Below are 21449 nucleotides of genomic sequence, written 5' to 3' on the forward strand. Positions count from 1 at the left end.
GCGTGCGTGTGTTTTCAATCTTCACTTCAATTGTATATTGTTTTTTCCCAAATTAAACATATAAAATAACTTTATTATTTTTAATCAAATAGTATTTTCGATTAATTAATAAAATTTTAATTGTGTATTTAATTTATTTTCATGTAAATAGCCTGGCCGAACCTTAGTAGTTTTTAGTCAAACAATATGCTCTGGCCATAATAATGAAGTTTCACCTAGTGAGATATATGGATCGGATTGATTCAATTTCTTAAGCATCAAATCAAATTATTTGAATCGGTCTTATCAGATTGTTAAATTTCTAAATTAAATTAAACTAATGAAAGTCGGATTTTTCAATTTCATTCTTTTTTAAAACTTTCTCTAATTTTCAATTTGTTTTTTTTGTTGATTTTTCGAGCTTCCGGACTTTTATCATAAAATCTTAATACAAATATTATTAACATCAAATTAAATCAATTATGATAAAAAAAATTCAATACCAAATTAAGTAAAATCAAACCGCTAATCAATTTTTTTTCATTTACTCAATTTGTCGATTTGGAACAATTTGTTTGATTTTTCTTGTCCACGCCTAGTTTTAACTATGCATTATAGCTATATATTTCAATTGTATATTTTTTTTCTGGTCAGAGTTGTAAATAATTTACTACAGAAGTAAACGATCTATTTGATTTCTATGAAGATGATTCACAATTTTTTCAAGCTTGCTTTATTATATGAAAAATTGATATGATTCTTTACTAATGGTTTATGAATAAGAATAGGCAAGAATAACACATAAAAGAAATGTTTTTAAAACACATATAATTATCTAATATACATTTTTTTAAAAAAGAAAAATAATTACCGTTGTAATGGTTAAAAGAAAAACTCAATATATTAACATAAATATTATTATTTTGGAATTTATATAAGCTTATTTTATCTAAGTGTTGATATAATTTAAACAATAGTGTATATCTAATGAAGAAGATATTATAATATTATTACTTACCAAAATAGTAAATAATGCATGAACGTCAAGACCTGAATTCCTTATAAGAATTTAAATAATGAAACTTATAAAACAATTATTTTGAATCCCTATATAGAAATAAATAAAACTTATGCTATTATATCAAACAATGTAATGCAATAAATAAAATATTTGAATTTAAAATATGATAATTTTTTGTTTTTTTTAGAGTAAACACTTTTCGTGATAAAATTTTAACGTAGCGTGTATTTAAATTAATCAGACTAGAAAAAAGTAACAACAATATATTGTTTTAACAGTCAACTGAGATAATACATAAATCGAAGAGCATAAATCTTACAGTAATTAGAAGTAGTAGTCATTGCTGTTAACTCCATTTTCTTCCTCCACAGAGACACCAGCTTTTTCACTGTGCAATTCGCGAAGCTCAGGTTTCGTTGCTTTTTAATTTTTTTCTGATTTTGGATGTGTTTTTTTTGTTTATATTTTTGAGTTAAGATATTTCTACTTGTTAGGCATTTGGGATTCTTTAACCCTTTTTGATTTGCTACAATTTTGGTGTTATTATTTGTATCTGAGATTTTTGGGAAGAATTTTAACCCTATTGGGTACCCTTTTGCAGTTGGGTTGGAGCATTCTGGTTTCTTGAGTTTGGGGGATTTCAACTATGAGGATTTTGAATGAAGAAGGAATATCATGCAGCACTGAGCTATTAAGCTCTACTGCAAGACCTATCGACCCTGTAAGTTTAAACAAAAAAAAAGGATTTATTTGGCCATGAAAATTGTGAGTAATTGAAAAAAAAGAGAGTATTTTTTTGTTTTTAAGTAAAAAAGGATATTTGAAAATTGAAGTTGTGTTTCGCCATGAATACATATTGGAGTTGTTTGTGATTTTTTGTGAGTAATTTGGACATTTTTCTGGAGTTGAATGCCAGAAAAAGAAAAGAATTGCCACAGCCAAACACTTTAACTTAATTTTTGATGCAGTAGCAGCAAATTTTTTGGTGTTTCTAAAGGGGCACTCACTGATATTGGTCTGTAAAGACTAAGGAGTGTGCATGTGATATAGTTAATAGGGAGGAGGATGGGAAAATTTAATTGCAAAAAATAAGAAGAGAGAAGTTAATATTCCCAAAGGAACAGTTTCTATTTTGTATGTATGAATGTTTTTTTTTTTTTTGTGTGTGTGTGTTCACTGTTTTGAAATGTTTTACCAGTTTAATGGAATCAGAAAGAGGGAAACATCTGTTGTATGCTTAAAAATAGTAAACATAGTTGCATTTTATTCACCAGCATTGAATCCAACAAGAAATAAATGTCTGAGCTTCTGATGCTTATATATGTCGTGCGCCATCAGATTGATTGTGTAATGGGTTTTGGATAAGTAGAAGTAAGATGGAATATACATTGGAAATTTGGAATGAAATGAACACATAAAACATAATGGATATGGAGGATTCACATGGCCAACCCCAACTAGTTTGGGATTGCGATCCATATGACCACTTATCAACTGTTCAGCTGTGATCTATCGTGCATGTTTATCTCATATAATTCTTTTGATAATAGGCACTTGACCTAATTTCAGCTGTGAAAGGACTACATGGTCTCAGCTCTCAGGAGCTGAGCAGGCTTATAAGAGAAGCTGAAAATAATATGCTTCAATACATACCTGAAAATGGGTTAAACATACAGGTTGGAACTCTTAATGGCCATGGCACTGTGTTATCTTCTTTATTATTCCATTATGGTTAAATTATGTTTTTAGTCTTTTAGGCTTGCTGACACATTCTTATGTTTGTAGATTGATGTAGAAAGACTTGCAAGATATCTTGCTTTGCACCTTATTGCGGTGATTTTGGGATCGGAAGGAAATGCAGGCTTACTCAAATACTTGCTATCTGGTTTTCAACTGTTGCACTCCTTGGGTGATCTAGCATCACGCCATCCAAAAATAGAACAGGTGGCACCTTATTATTTGTTTGTTTACTTATGTCGTCAGCTACACTGTTTTGTTTTACATGACTGTTAGGTAGTACAAGAGCCGATTTAATGGTTGTTATATTCTGTTCTGTTGCTCCTCCCGTTCTCTTTGTGGAAATGGAGTGTTTGTATTTCTCTATAACATTAATGTATTGGGATAAGAAAAGGAGAAAAAAAAAGGGAAGGTTGTCAAGCAAGATAATAACAAAGAAATCATAAACAGTTAGTAGTTTTTGTTGCTCATTTTACTGACACTATTACTAGTTGGGGAGTTACAGTTTTTCTTTGTTGACTGCAATTATCTCTTACATTCTCAAATGTATTGAACAATGTAGTGTTAAATATATAACATCTATATCATGTAAATTTAAGGAATCGATGTTTGGAGTTGCACCAAATTTAGATACCTCACGCCTTGTATTCTGAACTCATTATTCTATTTGGGATGAAAAGAGTATATGTGAGCATGGTTTTGCAGCTGTCATGGATATGTTTGTTATGTGTTGCTGTTTTGAGTGTTAGTTGTCTCGAGTTGCTGATCTTGTGACCTGCCAATTTATTTCTCTTCTCAAAAGGTTGCACTTTTGACATTCTACAGCTATATAATTAAGAAACATAACTTAAATTTCCTATAAAATATATACACATACAATTCTTTCAAGCTGAATAGTTGTGAGTGCACTTATATTTGTATATTTCCATTTTTCTTCATGTTGGTGAAAATGTGAGCAGGTCATGAACAATTTACTATTGTATGTTGTGACAAAAAAAAATCATACTGAAATCTTTATTTACTTGTTTCAGATATTGCTTGATGATGTGAAAGTATCAGAACAGCTGCTTGATCTAGTCTTCTATTCTCTTGTTATTCTCTGTACTTACAGAAAGGTTGTTTTCCCCTCACCTGGATTTTCAATATTTGTATTTTTATGTTATCTGTGATGAGGTATATTTAACGCTATCTCATATTTTCAGGTTTCAAATGATATGGTTCTCTTGCATTCTACATTGGTTGCTTCCAGTCTCTACTTATTGACTGTCTGTATATCTTCACAATGGCTTGAGCTTGCTCAAGTTTTGCTTGCATATAACAAGGTTAATTTCTTTGTGTATGAATAATGAAAGACTGTCACGTCGGATTAAAACAAGAGTGTGCTACTTGTATGCATTGCTTTTGTATTTGAAAGATTGTTCTGAGACTGAGGAGCATCCTCTTTCTTTGGCAGGTCGATGTACTCATGGATTCTGCCTTTGCTGCTGTTACTGCTGATATTAAAATTCTGCAAAGGAATTTATCAGCTGATCATGCTCATTCCAGGCAGGCATATGGTCTTAAAGCTGAAGAAACTTTAAACCATCTCTGCCAGCAGTGTGAGGCTTCTCTACAGTTTCTTCAGTCACTATGTCAGCAGAAATTATTTCGGGAGCGACTTGTTAAGAATAAGGTTTTTCCCCAGAATTATATGGATATTATACCTGAAACGAAAATGACTGCTGGAAACTTGGAGAAAGAATGCCTTTTTATAGTTCAGGTTTAGCCTAAGTAGGGTGAATCTACAATTGTCTAATAGAGCCAAACATGATGCACAAATGAAACTGTCTTTTTTTCCTGATGACGTGGTGTCCGGGCTAGCTTTCACGGACCTCGACTAATTCCACGGGATACCTCCCACCAGCAACAAGTACTAGGTAACTCTGTCCACCAAGGCTAGGACAGATGGGAAGAATCACCTATTTTGTTTTGTCTCCGCTGAGTTTTGAACCTGAGACCTCAGGGTTCCCAACCACTTCATTGACCACTAGGGCACACCCTTGGGTGCAAGGAACCTGCTTTCTTTACTGAGCATCCTTGTCCCTTTACATGCTTTATGATATAAAGTGGATTATGGAATAAAGTTTCGTATCTCATGAGAACGATATGATATAAAAACAGAATAAATTTGACTAAATGTAACTTCTGCAAGTTCAAGAGAGAGTACTGGGTTACCTATCTTCAACTTCCTCTTGCTGTCTTGGTCCCAACTCATACTACAACATTTATATTATGTGTTTGCTGTGTTATCTCACTTAAGTTGTCTGAATATTTTCCATTCCTTTTTTGCTTTTACAGCACTAAGAAGCTATTTACCAGCATATAAAACTGATTGAGGTCTGGTAGTAGTAGTAGTTGCTGAAAACTGATTTTCTTAGCATTTATTGTAATGAGTTTTGTTCATAATTCGTGCAAGCATTTGAAGTCTTCAATGTGTTTCTTAACTGTCTTATGTGATTAAAAAGATTTCTTATTTTAACTTTGTGTGTTTTCTTCTTAATGAATTGAGTGTACTTAATCTATGGCAGGAGTTGAGCAGCAAAGGCAGAGTTCTTCTGTTGGCACAAGTTGTCTTGCGCTTAGATGTATCTCCCTTAGTTACAGTATCCTCCTCGATTGTTGCTGCTGTATCAAGATTGAAATCTAAAGTATTAACTATTGTAAGTCCAACTGGTAGTGGGATCTTCGTCTGTTCTTATTGCTTGAGGCTTTGTGAATTTGCTGAGAACAGTTAGTATAAGCTTTTTTTTTTTGTAGGAATGAATTTTAATGCACCATTTTCTGCAGTTGTTGAATCTTTGTGAAGCAGATAGTCTATCTTACTTGGATGAAGTTGCCAGCACTCCTGCAAGCCTTGATTTAGCAAAATCTATTGCTCTCGAGGTCCGTCTCTAGACACTGTTTTTTCTCTCTTTTAAAGTTGCTACCCGGGGGGTGAATAATTTAGTGTTAGACAGGCAATTTTTCTTTTTGATGATTCACTATTGGGTGTGACCAGTGGATCTTTTGGTTCTCGCATGGCCCGTTACTGACTAACTATTCTTGATTTATAGAAGAAAGACAGATTTATTCTCTTCCCCTAATCAAAACTCGTCGCACTGACTTGTCTTATCCTTATGGCTATCAACTGGTCAGTCTGATAAAGACCAAGATGTGATTGTTAAATTAATTTTCATATCATGTATGCAGACACCAAAGTAGACAATAAACCACACTAACTGATATTGCTGTAGAAACCCAACCTCATTCATTTTCAGTTTATCTTGTTGGTATGGACACTACTTAATGCTTTCCATATTTGTTTTGACAATACCTGTTCTTATGTTAGTTATAACCTTAATTTGTGCAAGACTGGATAGACAAAGGTCATTAATAAGTCAAGAAAACTAGAGAGACTAAACATTTTTTTAAATTACATACCGGTAAAGATAAACTTTAAGTCAATGGCCCTTTGGAGCAATAAAAGTTCCCAATCCTCCTTAATGTGATGAGGTGGCCATGTCGTGGAAACTCCAGGATACCTAAATTTTTTTGATTTTATAAATATGGGTTGATTTTTTGTTGATGAATCATGTGCACTCTATCTTAAAGAAAACCTAGCATAAGGGGGGTTTGTGTACTGGCCCTTTAAATTTGAGATGCCTAATTCCATGTTACAAAGTAGACAACTGATTGGGGATGACATTATATAGGAAAGGGTATATACAGATAGGATAAAAGAATCACTCATTGTTAAATGGCATGAGGTGGGCACTGCCCCTGCTTGTGATGGAAAGACAACTTATGGAAATCACTTTGAAAGCTCAACAGCTTCCACCAATAAGAAAAAATAGCTGCTTTAAGAGGTTAAAATAACTCATTCAGATGCTATATGTTATTGCCTGCTGGATGCTTGTTAAGATGTAAATAAGTCTCGAACTGCATGCTAGTGTACTGATGTCTATACTGCTACTTATCTTTATAGTTGGAAATTTGAATTTATCAAAGCAGACAGCTCGTTTGATGCAATTTTGTTAGTCTAGGTTCTTAATTTACTGAAGAAGATGTTCGGAATGGATGTCCAGCAATCTGTCGCTCCATCAGACAAAATTTATCCAAAAGGACAGTTACAACTCAATGCAATGCGGCTAGCTGACATCTTCTCTGACGACTCAAATTTTCGGTCATTTATCACCACTCACTTTGTAAGAAGATACTTTTTCCCTATAATAGTTTCTAAAGGATTTTCCTGTAACACTATTGCCTTTTTTGGAAATTCTGCATCATGTCCATGACTACAACAACATACCTAGTGAAATCCCACAAGTGGGGTCTGGGGATGGTAGAGTGTAAGCAGACCTTGCCACTATGAGAACTGCTCTGTCCTTCCCTTTGATCGTATTCAGTGAAATAAATCTCCCATATTGATCAAACTTTAGGGATAGAAAAATATTTGTAGAATAATCCCTGCATCTCCAAGCTTTGTGGTTCTTTCCCCTGAAGCCTGAAGATTCACTGAGCCTTTTGCAGATCCAACTGATTGCCCCTGTACTCAGTACCATCCATCTCAAATGGTACCTAGCATTTTCTACCCAGTCGTACCATGTTTACCCTCTGGATCTTGCCTCCGTGATGTCGTAGGATTTCCCCCCTGCTCGAAAATAAATTCTGTTTTCCATAGAAACTGAAGGAAGAAAGTCTTAAGTGAAAGAAAAAAAAAAGAGAATGGAGATCTCTGGTGGAGGAAGTCCATCAGAAAAGAAATTTCAAAGTGCAGAAGAAACTTCAAAAAGGGACCTCGAAACTTGTGCCTGAGAACATCTCTTGACTATTTTTTTTTTTTTTTTTTTTTTGCTTTAAATTTATTGAGCTTAGGAGCTCATTTATTAATCAAAGAATATATACAAAATGGCCCAACGAGCCCAAAATAAAAGGAAACTAAAATGTGTTTGGCCCTGTCCAAAGGAACCCGCATGTTTATCTTAACTAGTTTCTCACCAGGGTTTCTAAAATGAGCTCTCCTCTTTCTCTTCAATGTCGCCACAGGGAGCATTTGCTAATCTAATATTTCTCCTTTCACTGCTATGTATCGTCAATGTTGTCCCCCTCTCCATCTCGCCATTGCTTCTTCTCAATCGACTCCAAGGACCTCTTTATTTGTTGGAAGACTCTGTTGTAAGCTTTGTAATTATGCTTGTACATATTGTTGCTGCTGATCCTTGATCTTTCTTGTTTTAATCCTTAATGTTGGTATGCTTGTTTTGTCCATGTTTAAGATTCTCCTACACTCCACTGATAGTTGTTCAAAGCTCAACCACTGTTTTTTTTCTTGCTGTATGTATGCCTCATTTGCCATTCTATCTGCAAGCTGGTTTGCCTCTCTGAATCTGTGTATAATGAATGCATTTACCTTCCCCAGTAGCTCTTGTATTTCTTCTATCTCTTTTATGTACTGCAATGGAATTTTCCATACCTTGTTTATGATTTTTGTAAGGCCTAGTGAGTCAGTTTCCACAATAATCTTTGTGAGATTAGTACTAGAACAATATCTTAGGCCATTTAAAATTGCCTTGATTTCTGCCTCCAAACTTGTAGCCTCTCCTATTTTCTCTGCCTCTGCATGTATTAAATCCCCCAGATAGTTTCTTATGCAAAAACTATAAGCACTTTCCCCCGGATTTCCTTTGCTTGCTCCATCTGTATTGCACTTTATCCATTCACCCTGTGGTTTTTCCCAGGATATCGGCTTATAGTGCAGTATGGGTCTGTACCTCTTCAGCACTTCTATTGTACATTCCCACTCCTTAGGAATGTTAATCCATGGGAAAAGTGTTTTCAGTAATTTGAAAACAGACTCCTGACTATGTTGCTTAAGTTGTTCAAATGTTACTTCTTTTCCATGTCTTCTTGCATTCCTTCTTTTCCATAGCTCCCACATCAATATAGCTGGTATTGCCTGAAACACAACCTTCAATTTTGGATTGGCTGGGGCATCCCACCATTCTGTAATAGTGTGTTGTAAGCCTTCTTCTATTCTGATACCTGCACATGAAGCAAAATGCTTCCATAGCTTTTGGGCTATGGGAGCTGTTAGAAAAAGGTGACTCATAGTTTCTTGCTCATGGTTATCACAACAGTAGCATCTCGAGGCCATGCTTATTCTCATTCTCTGAAGAATATCTTCTGTTGCTACTCTGCCTCTCCAACTTCTCCATAACAAGAAGTTCATCTTAAAAGGTACTCCTCTGCTCCAAATGCGACTCCACCACCACTCTTTCTCCTTTTTGTGTCTAAGCCCTTCATATGCTGACTTTACTGTAAAGATCCCGTTGGAATTTCCCATCCACCAAGGAACATCTATATCTCCTTCTTTAATCCTAGGGTCAATGTTTTCAAGAATGTATTCTGCCATTTCTTGCGATACAAGGCTTCTGATCTTCTGTTCATCCCATTCCCCATTCACGATGAATTGTTTTACTTCTATTTCTTCTTCTCCTGCTCGCTCTTCTGTGTAATACAGTGAACCTTGTTTTGTCCAGTTATCAAACCAAAAACTTGCTCCTCCTCCTTTGATCTGCCACCATATCTCATGCTCCATATCTTCCCTTACTTCTATCATTTTTTTCCATGCATGAGAACCTCCCTTGCCAGTGGTCATTATCGGATGCTGCTTCTTGCAGTATTTATTCCATATAAAATTGCTCCATAATGAATTGGAGGTCCTAAACTTCCACCATAGCTTTCCAAAGAGAGCTTTGGTTATATCGTGAAGTGATCGAACTCCAATACCCCCTTCCTCCTTTGGGAAACACATGTCCTTCCAAGCTACCCAGTGTTTTCCTTTTTCTCCTCCTGTCTTGCTCCAGAAAAATCCGGCAAGAACTTGATGCAAATGTTCGATGGTCTTCTTAGGTGGATTCATTGCTGAGAGCAAATATATTGGCATTGACTGTAACACATTTGCAATCAGAATAAACTTACCTCCATAAGACAACCATTTATTGTGCCATGTCATTATTCGTTTCTGTATCTTTTTCACCAGATCATCATAGTGTTCCTTCTTCTTTCTTCCATAGAACACTGGACATCCCAGATATATGAATGGAAATGAAGCCTGTTTGATTCCAGTTATCCTTCTTATTCTGATTCCAACGATGAGAGGAGTGTTGTCATGTAAGTAAAAGAAACTTTTATTCAAGTTGATCATTTGACCCGACACATCTTCATACTCCCTTAGCACCCTCATCATCATTCTTATTGATTTCCTATCACCTGAACAGAACAATATAGTATCGTCTGCATAAGATAAATGATTGATGGAAGGACTCCACTTAGGCATACCATATCCTCTAAACTCCGGCTTCTCATGTAGCTTATTTAACCCCCTTGCCAGTACATCTGCTGCTATGATGAATAGGGTAGGTGATAATGGATCCCCCTGTTTTAATCCTCTAGATGATTGGAAAAATCCAAAGGCTTTCCCATTAACTAACACTGAATACCAATTATTCGATAATAATCTCCAAATCATATCAATGATAGTTTCTGAGAAGCCAAATTTCCTTAGGACTTTGATCAGAAAGATCCAAGATACCCTATCATAAGCTTTTGCCATGTCCAGCTTCACCACTACATTATGATACTTTTTCCTTTGGTTAATTTCTCGGATGATCTCCTGGGCTAGCAAGACATTTTCAGTAATGCTTCTTCCTTTTACAAATCCCGTCTGATTTTGAGAAATAATGTTTGGTAACAGCTTGGCTATTCTCTCATGTAGTACTCTTGAAATGATCTTGCTCACAAATGTACATGTCTCAGATCAGTCAAACTCTTCACATTCTCTTTTTTTTCTCTTTTTATATATATATATATATATATTATTTTTTTTTATGTCCATGGCTATTCTTATCTCCCAAGAGATCCAATTTTCATATTTACCTTGTTATGCATTCCTTCAGACTGAAGTTTTGACGGGAATCTTTTCTGTCACGCATGGAGAGTTCCTTTCTACTTGGTGCTCATCTGACCTTCCAATACGTGAAGAAGATGCTACTTTGGAATATGACCCTTTTGCAGCAGCTGGATGGGTATTGGATTTGTTTCCATTTTCTGATCAGTTAAATGCAATGAGTACAGAGTCAACTTTTGTTCCTTCCAATGTACCTAGACTGTCTTATCCACATCAAAGAACATCGTTGTTGGTCAAAGTATTAGCAAATCTCCACTGTTTTGTTCCTGATATCTGCAAAGGTATAAATTCTTGACTCTCTTGATGTATAGTACTGCTGCCTGGTTATTTGCTAAATCATACTAGTTCTGATTGCAGAGGAGAAGGATCTTTTTCTTAACAAGTTTGTTCAGTGTTTGAGAACAGAAGTTTCTGATACCTCAGAAGGTTTTATATCAATTTCTGATCCTCAAAAAGCAGCTACCGTTAGCCGAAACCTTGGTAAGCATCGCTATTTTGTAGAATGTCTTCCAGTTTTAAGTTATGTGCTTTACCATTGACTTACTTGTGCCTGGTAGGTTCCTTGTTAAGTCATGCAGAGTCCCTGATACCTACTTTTCTGAATGAGGAGGATGTGCAGCTTTTAAGGTGACTAAGAATCTGGCTTCCTTCTTATTCTCACATTTGAACCTTAAAGTTTCCATCTTGTATGATTTTCTTTGTGGTAGTCGTGTTCTGTAACTGCAACATCATGCTCATTATGGTACCATGTGTTGCTTGATCCATTAGACTCAACGACAGCATCTTCTATAGAAGGCTCTGCATCTTGTAAAAAGATTATGCAAGAAACGCAATTGGATCATTTTCTTTTCTAATATATTAATACTAATGTTGCCACATTTTTTCTGAAGGGTGTTCATCACACAGTTAGAATCTCTGGTTACTCCGTTCGGAGAAAATCGAGTTCAGGTAAATCCTCTAATACTCTTTATTTTTTTCTCTTTGGGTAAATCTGTTAAAAACTTTTAGAGAATGATTGAGTCTGATGATGAACATATGTCTTACCCACAAACGCATCCACAACAAAATCCTTTTTCCCCATATTTATATACACTGCATTACTTATTTACTGGACTCTTGCCGTGGAGCATTCACTGTCCCTTCTTAGTAGTCTTGTTGATATTGTCATTTTGTCCTAATTCAATGTGCTATTGAACTAAGCTTCTAGATAAAATTTAGGGAAGCATGTTTGAGGAATCATTGTCTTGTAACAAGCTGTTAAAACCTAGTCTCAGAAGATTATTAGGTGTATTCTGGATTTTCAATTGGTGTAATCCAATGACTTTTCACCTGCCAGCTGTATTTCTTGTTGAATTTATTGTATTCTTTGGACTAAATGTGACTCATTTTATTATTGAGCAACTGTCACATTAATTCTTAGTCAAGTACTGCAAAATTTAATCAATTCTGTCACTAGAAAGTGGCGTGCATAAAGATGACTAAACTATAATCTTGTAGGATCCACAGAGTAGTATTCTTTTAAATCAAATATATTATAAACAAATAATAAATAAGTTGGGAGATAAAGTTTTAAACAAATAACTAATAAGTTGGGAGCTTAAGGTTTAAACAAAATAATCATTAAGTTGGGAGATTAAGTTCTAAACAAATAATCAATAAGTTGGGAGATTAAGTTTTACAAAGTTGGGAGATTATGAAGAGGGGAATAGAATTGTGTACCCACCTTTGGCCGAGGGGTGTCAAGCGACACCCCTTCGCCGGAAAATTACATTGTATATAGAGGTTAAATTTTGGTTTAGTAAATACATATGTAAGCATTGACACCTCTTAACACAAGTTAAATGTTTAGTTTGGTGGTTAAAGTGTTGGGAAAATTCCTTGAAATCATGGGTTCTAGTCATTCTAGCCTCATAATTATACTTTTTACTACAACTATTGACACCCCTTAATAACAATCTTGAGTCCGCTACTGTTCCTATCAGTTTCAGAGGTATAAGCTGGACTGTTCCTGAAAGAACAGGACAAGCTCTAGAAAGTTGGAATTTGGAGGGCAATGGCAGCATAGACAAGAGCAGATTGAGAATTGTCCCAGCAGTTATTTGGTGGACCATATGGAAAGAAAGAAGTTTCGAAAACAAGAGCAGCCCATTGCACAAGATTAATATGAAGTGCATTATCAAATTTTGCTATCGGTGTAGTTCAGAGTATATAGATGATCCTGTGGCTATTGTAGACATCCTAGGATCCTTATAAGATGAAGGAGGATCTAGTGATAGTTTTGCTTTTTCTTTATGTTTTTGTTTGATAGGCACACTCCTGTGGATATAGGATATGTTGTAATGTTTTGGTTACCAGCTCTGAGCTGCTGATTGATATACAGAACGTTACCTTTATCAAAAAAAAGTTATACAAAGTTGGTCTTCGTTTGGTGACATGATGTGCACCTAGACTGTTTTGTGGCAAAATTGGTAGGGAGAAACTCCCTCTTTGAGACACAATATTTCAAGGACCTATCATAAGTAAAATGCATTTCCAGGGTACTGTTTCACACTTTCACTTCTTTAAAAACATTTCTAGGTTCTAACATACATAAATTGCGGTTCAAGGATATGGGTTCACTTCTTTAAATAGTTCTAGGGAACCTCTGCTGCTCCTTACTCTTTATCCTCGAAAGCTTGCTAGTTTTGGCTAGACGAAGAGAATAACGACAACATGGGATCCTGACTAGTTCTGCTTTGCAACTCTATCTGGCAGAACTGTTAGAGAGCACCTAGTTGGACATTTTAAATCTTTGTGATCCTTCTTTTCTAGATGGTTGTCCCTGTCAACTTGGAGTCGTTGTTTATCATACAGTAACATTGTGACAAAATAGGAACTAGACACACATGCTGAGGGAGAAGAGCAGTTGGCCCAAGGAGAGGGAAGTGTTGTTTATTCTTTGGGAAATGGCCGTATGCACATTAGTTTCACTGAGAGGAGGAGAGCAGTGGTTGTCTACTTTGGGTGATATGGTCATATGCACATAAATTTTACCGATTGGCAAAGAGATAAGAAGTTGTGTATACAATTATGCAGGTCTCTTCAATCATCTGGAAATCTCTTTAGGGAGAAAATAATGAATCTGAATTTTTAGTTCTCAAAACAAAATAAAATAATGAATATGAATTTTTGTTCCTGCAAAATGTGACCACTTTGTTAGCAGAAATAGATAATTTGCTGGCAAGTGACTCAATCGACTGAAGGAGACTGTTAAATTGGACATAATGATGGAGAATTGCACAGTTGGGAACAAGGAGGAGTTCACACTAAAAACAGAAACAACTGGAGAATTGTACCTGCATGTAGTTAATTAAGGTGGAAACCCAGAAACAGAACAAAGGAGAACTTAAGAACAATGAAAGATTAGAACTATAAAGCAATGAAGAACAAGAAAGAAGAGAACTTTATTTGATAATGCAGTCTTTTCTCACTGCCTAAGACTTACACTTATAATAAAGAACTAACTTCATGGTCCTAAAAATCAGCAACACATCTGCTGAAGATAAACAAACTCCTAGAGACTAGGTAAAGAAGTTATTTGAGGAAAACTAAAGCTAATTTACTGCAGTAAATAAATAAAAGGCTGCAGTCCTAAAACATAGCAACTAACACTCCTCCTTGGTTTAGGAACTGCTGATTCCTAGTTTTTCTCTGAAAGACTCAAACTTGCCGAGGGAAAGGGGCTTGGTGAAAATGTCAGCAACCTGCTCATCATTCTTGCAGTAAAGAAGCTTCACATCTCCATGTTTCTGCACCTCTTAAGAAAAATAACTTAATATTGAAATGCTTCGTTTTTGCATGAAAAACTGGATTATTAGCAATAGAAATTGCAGCTTGGTTATCAATAAAAAACCTCAGTCCCTTCTTTTTGCTCCATATTCAGATCACACATTATTTTCCTCAACCATAGTGCTTGATTCACAGCTGCTGTTGCAGCAATAAATTCTGCCTCGGCTGTTGATTGTGCTACTATATCTTGTTTCTTGGAATACCAAGAGAAAGCTCCTGACCCAAGATTGAAACAGAAACCTGAAGTACTCTTCATATCAGGTGCACCACCCAATCACTATCGGAGAATCCGTTAAGTCTAAACTTCTGACTTTTGTGAAACTTAACACCATNGCACCACCCCAATCACTATCGGAGAATCCGTTAAGTCTAAACTTCTGTCTTTTGTGAAACTTAACACCATAGTTGAGAGTTCCCTTGATGTATCTGACAATTCTTTTAGCTGCTCTCAAGTGTAAATCACTTGCACAATGCATGAACCGAGACAAAAAACTCACTGCATACAAAATATCAGGCCTAGTTGCAGTCAAATACATCAAGCAGCCAATAAGACTTCTATAATATGCCTCATCCACCTTTTCAGTTCCATCATCTTTGGAAAAATTTTCCTTTTGGTTCATTGGAGTACTCATAACTTTGCAGTCTTCCATATGAAACTTCTTTAGGATTTCTTGAGCATATTTTTTCTGGCAACACATTGTCTTCATTTTGTTTGATCTCCACTCCAAGAAAGTACGCCATCAGTCCAAGGTCTGTCATTTCAAAGACCTTCATCATTTCCAACTTGAAGTCCTCAATTAGGCAAACCTTACTTCCTGTGACAAAGAGATCGTCAACATAAAAAGAAATAGTAAGTATGTCTGCACCTGAACACTTAATATAAAGTGTAGACTCAGATAGGCTCTTCTTGAAGCCTAAACTGAGCAAATGATCGTCAATCTTGCTATACCAAGCTCTTGGTGCTTGCTTTAAACCATAGAGAGCTTTCTTTAGCAAATAAACCTTATTTTCTTGCCCCTTGACAACAAAGCCATCTGGTTGCTCAACATAAACCTCCAACTAGAGAAGACCATTGAGAAAGGCCGACTTAACATCGAGTTGATAAACTCTCCAACCTTTTGCCACTGCAATGGCTAGTAGCAATCTGATTGTGTCAAGTCGAGCAACTGGTGCGAAAGTTTCTGAGTAGTCTACACCAAAGATCTGAGCGTAACCTTTCACTACAAGCCTCGCTTTGTGTTTGTTAATGGAACCATTAGCATTTAGCTTTGTCCTGAAGACTCATTTTACACCAATGATCTTTCTGTCTAGAGGTTTCTCAACAAGCACCCAGGTCTGATTTTTTTCGATCATCATCATCTCCTTCATTGCTGCCACCCATTTGTCATCCCCTTCTGCTTCCTCATAGCTTGCGGGCTCACAAATTGCAGTATTGCATCTCTGATAGATATCAGAGATCAACCGCGTGCCTCTAACAGGAGGATCATCTACTAGATCTTTTGGATCTAATAGACTGTCAACTGGTGGATTGTTTTCAGGCTTCTCCCAGTTCCAGTGCTAGTCCTCAATGAAGTGGACATCTCTACTTACGACAATTTTCTCTGGTTGAGGTTCATAGACCTTATATGCTTTGGAGAAAACACTGTAGCCTATAAAGATGCCAGGAACTGCCTTCTTGTCAAGCTTATCTCTTTTAACCTGTGGTATATAAGAGAAACACAAGCAGCCAAAAATTCTGAGAAATTGCAATGAGGGTTTATGACCATACCATGCTTCATATGGTGTTTTATCATTTACAGATCTAGAATCTAGAAGTCTGTTTTGCAAAAAAAACAGCAGTGCTGGCAGCATCCGCCCAGAACCTTTTTGGTAGATGTTTCTCATGTAGCATGCACCTAGTCATCTCCATTATAGTTCTGTTTTTCCGCTCACTAACTCCATTTTGTTGTGGAGTATAAGGGACTGTTAGCTGATGTTCTATACCAGCTTTGTCACAGAGTAATTTGAACTGATTTGAAGTGTACTCCTTCCCATTATCAGACCTTAAAGTCTGAATTTTGCAGCCACTTTGATTTTCCACTTTTGCCTTGAAATTCCAAAACACATCAGCTACCTCAGACTTGAATTTTAAGAAAAAAATCCAGGTCAGTCTTGTTAGATCATCAATAAATACAATGTAGTAAAGACTACCATTTAAAGTTGGTGTTCTATGAGGTCCACACAGGTCTGTATGAATGAGCTGAAGCTTTTTTGATGCTCTCCAAGTTGTTTTGGGAAAGGGCAGCCAGTTCATCTTTCCAATTAAACAAGCTTGGCAATCTGTCCACCGATTCTGCAATCTTGGTAGATCATTCACAAGTTCCTTTCTTTGCAAGAACATCATACCTTGATGATGAAAATGACCCATTCTTTTATGCCAAACTTCTGTAGAGTTGTCTGTCATAAGAAAAGCTGTCTGCTCTTCTTCCAAAGGATTGAGCGGGAAACACCTCCCCTCCATTTTGACCTTGAATATCTCATCGCCTGATGGATCTTCTATCACAGATGTTTTGTTTTTGAAGAACAGATTGAATCCATTCTCCATTAATTGACCGACACTGAGAAGGTTTCGATCAAGGTCTGGAACATACAAAACATTTGCGATAAGCTTAGTTCTAGAGCCACTGGTAATGGCTATGGCGCCCTTGCCTTTCACAGCAAGACACTCACCATTTCCAATTCTAACTTTCTTTGTCTCAGTGTTCCACAATTCTTTGAACAACATCTTATCAGATGTCATGTGGTTAGAGCAACCACTATCAATTAACCAACTTTCACTTGAATCTAGGCTTGTGAAACAAGTTGCAACAAAAAGGTGATCTTCTTCTCGATCAGCAACTTGAGCTTCAACTTCAGGCTGCTGAATTTTGGCTTTACAAATTACAACTTCATGACCCTGTTGATTGCACTTGCTGCATTTTGCATCAGGTCTCCTCCAACATTTGAAAGGAGGGTGACCTTTTTTTTCACAATGCCGACAAGGAGGATAGCTAGCCTTCTTGCTTTTAGCAAAATTCTCACTATTTTGTCCTTGTATCTTCTTGTTCTGCTTCTTCTTGTTTCTTCCATCATCTTGATGTTTAACTAATAGCGCTCCTTCAACAACTCCTTCTTGTTTCATTACACGTCGTTGCTCTTGTGCTTGAAAAGCACTTCAAGAGCTCCGCTAGTGTAATTTTGGACAAGTCCTTAGTATTTTCTGAGGTTGTAACAATAGCCTCAAGTTTTTCAGGTACTGTTACAAGGATTTTCTCAACAATCCTTGAATCGTTAAAAGTGGAGCCCAACAATCTGTCTCGATTTGCTATATTAAGAAGTCGGTCAGAATACTCCTTTATGGTTTCACTTTCCTTCATCCTTTGCAGCTCAAACTTATGTACTAAATTTAGCACTTGCATCCCTCGAATTCTTTCATCTCCTTCATACTCAGTCTTGAGACAATCCCATACCTCTTTTGTTGACTTTAGGGACATAATACGAGTAAAGATGGTGGATGAAACTGTTGTATACAAGCATGACTTTGCCTTTGATTTCATGGTTTTCCTTTCCTTGTGATTTTTAATCTGCGAGATTGTGGGATTGTTTGGTAAGGGAACAATCTCGTAATCATCTTCTACAGCTTCCCAGAGATCCAAAGCTTCTAGATATGTCTGCATTCTGACTGCCCAGATCTGATAACTTTCTCCATTGAAAGTTGGTGGTGCCATTGAAGAAAAACTTGCTTCTCCGTCCATGGAATTCACTAAAACAGATTAATGAACACACACAAGTCCCTCAAGAATAAAAAGCTCTGATACCAATTGTAGTTAATTAAGGTGGAAACCCAGAAAAAGAACAAAGGAGAACTTAAGAATAATGAAAGATTAGAACTATAAAGCAATGAAGAACAAGAAAGAAGAGATAACTTTATTTGATAATGCAGTCTTTTCTCACTCCTAAGACTTACACTTATAATAAAGAACTAACTTCATGGTCCTAATAATCAGCAACACATCTGCTGAAGATAAACAAACTCCTAGAGACTAGGTAAAGAAGTTTTTTGAGGAAAACTAAAGCTAATTTACTGCAGTAAATAAATAAAAGGCTGCAGTCCTAAAACATAGCAACTAACACTGCAGCTATATGGTGGACAATATGGAAGGAGAGGAACTTTAGAGTCTTTGAGAATATGGAGAATACTATAGAACAAGTCAAAATGAATTGTATTTTGACTTTATGTTTTTGGTGTAACCAGATATACTCTAATGATATTGTCTCTATCATTGATGTCTTAGACTCATTATAAGGATAGGATAGTAGATTTTGAGTTCTTTTGTAAATATGGTTTCAGTACAACCCATGTACTGTGTTACAGAAATAGAAACAGTTACCTGTGTCAAAAAGAAAAAAATGGACATAATGATGGCTTGAAGTTTATTTTACCAATTTATTCTAGTGGGCTTTTGTTTTCATTCTTTAATTGGCTTAAATTTGATTTATAGGAAGGAATTAATATTTTCGTTTTCTCCAGGAGGCTCAGAACCTGGGGGGATACTTGCCCCCTCAACTCAGGGAAGTATCTCTGGATCTTAACAACAGAAGTGCAAACTCTAGAGAGGACATACTGGATAACTCATCTCTGCAAAGATTGAACCAACTCAATTCCAAGTTCAATGACGAAGGTCAATCAGGTGAGGCTGGGACAAAAGGTGAAATGACAGAACACGAAAGATTTATAGCTACATCTATAGAGATGAAGGATATTGAGACTCAGAATGTGGAAACGAGTGGGTCCGATTCCAGCTCCACGCGAAGTAGGCACCCAACAGATCAAGTTGGGAAAGTTGGGCAAATAAATTGCAATGGTCCTGGAGAGGTTAGAGAGGACGAAACAGCTGAAGCTCAGCATGAAGAGAAGCAACAAAGGAAACGGAAGCGAACCATAATGAATGATACGCAGATATCACTTGTTGAGAAGGCCCTTATGGGGGAGCCTGATATGCAGCGAAATAAAACCTTACTAGAAAAGTGGGCTGTAAAATTAAGTGATCATGTATGTCACAAGGCCCATGCGCTTGTTTTTGTTTCTGCTCTTTTCTGTCAATTAATTAGTCTTTCCTCCCTAATATGTTCCTGCTTTGTTTCCAGGGATCAGAGGTTACAAAATCACAGCTCAAGAATTGGTAAGGGTGATATTTCTTTTATTTTCTTAACACCTTTAAATAGTTTATCTAGATCTATTCTACTGTCAGAATGGTGTGGGTCTAAATATGTTTATTACGAGGCTAAATTATTTATTCTTTTTAGTTTTTACACCTGTATACTGCTTTCCCACGATGAGTGCCAGCATCCATGAATACCCAAGATGTCAGTCCAATGGCATGCTGAGTCAACAAAATTATCTAAGAGCCTATCAGAGTTCTACTGGTGTATCAAACTGCAACTTTATTTTGCTGCATGTACTCCTATCTAATAAGTGTGCCGTCTATTGAGAAAATGCACAAATAAGTCACTTATTCTCCGAGAGAGAACAAAAGGAAAGAAGACATACAAATAGGTTTCAATCTGATTTAATGAGGTATGTCTCTTATCTTGTCTTCATGCTGGATAATCATTTCCATTTTGAACACACAGGCTAAACAATCGGAAAGCAAGGTTAGCTCGTGCTGCGAAGGATGGGCGTATGTTGTCTGAAGGGGATAGTCTTGACAAACAAGGTGGGTTGCTCACTCTGCTTCCTTCTGACTCACCTGGAAGTCCTGTCGAGGATGTTAGTATCCTCTCTGCTGCTAGAGAAAATGCACCGAGGCTAACTGGCCTGGCACCGAGCAGCACTTGTCTTACAGAAAACACAACTGCTGTGCCTGCAGTTTCATCAGAACAGGCAAAGTGTGTCGCAGGGGATTATGTTGTGCTTATAAACGAGAAAGCAGAAGAGATTGGAAGAGGAAAGGTATGTCAAGTCAGTGGCAAGTGGTATCAAAGGGACCTGGAGGAGCTAGGGACCTGTGTCGTGGATGTTATTGATCTCAAGGTTGAGAGGTCTGCTAAGCTTCCTTACCCATCAGAATTAACTGGAACATCATTTGATCAGGCTGAAAGAAAATTTGGTTTCATGCGAGTCTTGTGGCAGTCCAGCAAACTATTTGTGTTGCCTGCTCGGTGAATCAAAAGTACCTCAGTTCTGGGTAAGAATCACTCAACTCTTTCTCTGTTGCCTCTTGAAACTTCTTGCCAAAACTTTGTTTGATTGTGTAGATTATTAAAGTGGACACCCATTACAATGTTTACACACTAGCTTCATGTTCCAGGTACATCAAAAAAACGAAAGATGGGAGTGTGTTTCTCCTTAGATTTTGTTTTAATTGTCTATATGATTCTTCAGCTAGTAAAACCTTGCGGTATCAGTACAGATTGATAGTTCCTGAGGAAAATTCGAGGTTTACTAGTTGGGCGGGTCTATGAAGATTCTGGAGGGTCTAGCACTATATCTTCCCCATGCTGTCACTGTGCAGGCCATTATATCTGATGCTTGATCTGGAAAACTTCCCAGTACTAACTTAAAGGTGTTACTATCCTGGTGTGTCTTGTTGGGGCCATTAGATTTCTCGGTATAGTCCCCATACTACATGATGCAGGCCTTGATGATCTTCTGCATGAAGCACACCTAGATTCTGAAAGACTAGTCTCAGTCATTTGCTCCCTGTACATTGTGGAGGTTTAGGATGTACAAGTTTACTATTTACTGTTCTCATGCAACCTCTTGTATAACTTACCATAGTAAATTACAAAAATGGGATGATTTTGTCACATAATTTGACCTTACAAAACAGTGTTTATTTATCTCTTTTACTCTGGTTTGAATTGCTGGTCGTGGTA

The 21449-nt window shown here is 36.6% G+C and overlaps 2 protein-coding genes across 5 annotated transcripts in view; both read left to right on the plus strand.

Moving 5' to 3' along the window:
- The first annotated feature begins 1286 nt into the window (after positions 1 to 1286).
- Positions 1287 to 21422, plus strand: LOC125871042 (nodulin homeobox). 4 transcript variants are annotated; one of them, XM_049551627.1, is made up of 18 exons: positions 1287 to 1410; positions 1602 to 1721; positions 2551 to 2676; positions 2786 to 2944; positions 3769 to 3852; positions 3940 to 4059; positions 4191 to 4409; positions 5305 to 5436; positions 5564 to 5659; positions 6799 to 6960; positions 10714 to 11005; positions 11070 to 11204; positions 11282 to 11351; positions 11615 to 11672; positions 19102 to 19623; positions 19719 to 19753; positions 20205 to 20758; positions 20882 to 21422. In XM_049551627.1, exons 2-17 carry the CDS (start codon positions 1647 to 1649, stop codon positions 20734 to 20736), a joined length of 2817 nt encoding a protein of 938 aa, XP_049407584.1. In that variant the 5' UTR covers positions 1287 to 1410; positions 1602 to 1646; the 3' UTR covers positions 20737 to 20758; positions 20882 to 21422. The 4 variants fall into 4 exon arrangements, with proteins under 4 accessions (XP_049407584.1, XP_049407583.1, XP_049407585.1 ...); XM_049551626.1 differs by having other exon boundaries at positions 20984 to 21422; XM_049551628.1 differs by having other exon boundaries at positions 11082 to 11204; positions 20984 to 21422.
- LOC125871081 (60S ribosomal protein L18-2) overlaps positions 7499 to 21449 on the plus strand; it is a 271584-nt gene continuing 257633 nt past the window's right edge. Inside the window, exon 1 of the mRNA XM_049551675.1 lies at positions 7499 to 7502. The gene's annotated coding sequence lies outside the window, so the exon portion shown is untranslated. The remainder of the gene's footprint in view (positions 7503 to 21449) is intronic.

This window comes from Solanum stenotomum, chromosome 7 (assembly GCF_019186545.1).
Source record: "Solanum stenotomum isolate F172 chromosome 7, ASM1918654v1, whole genome shotgun sequence".
Taxonomy (NCBI): Eukaryota; Viridiplantae; Streptophyta; class Magnoliopsida; order Solanales; family Solanaceae; genus Solanum; species Solanum stenotomum.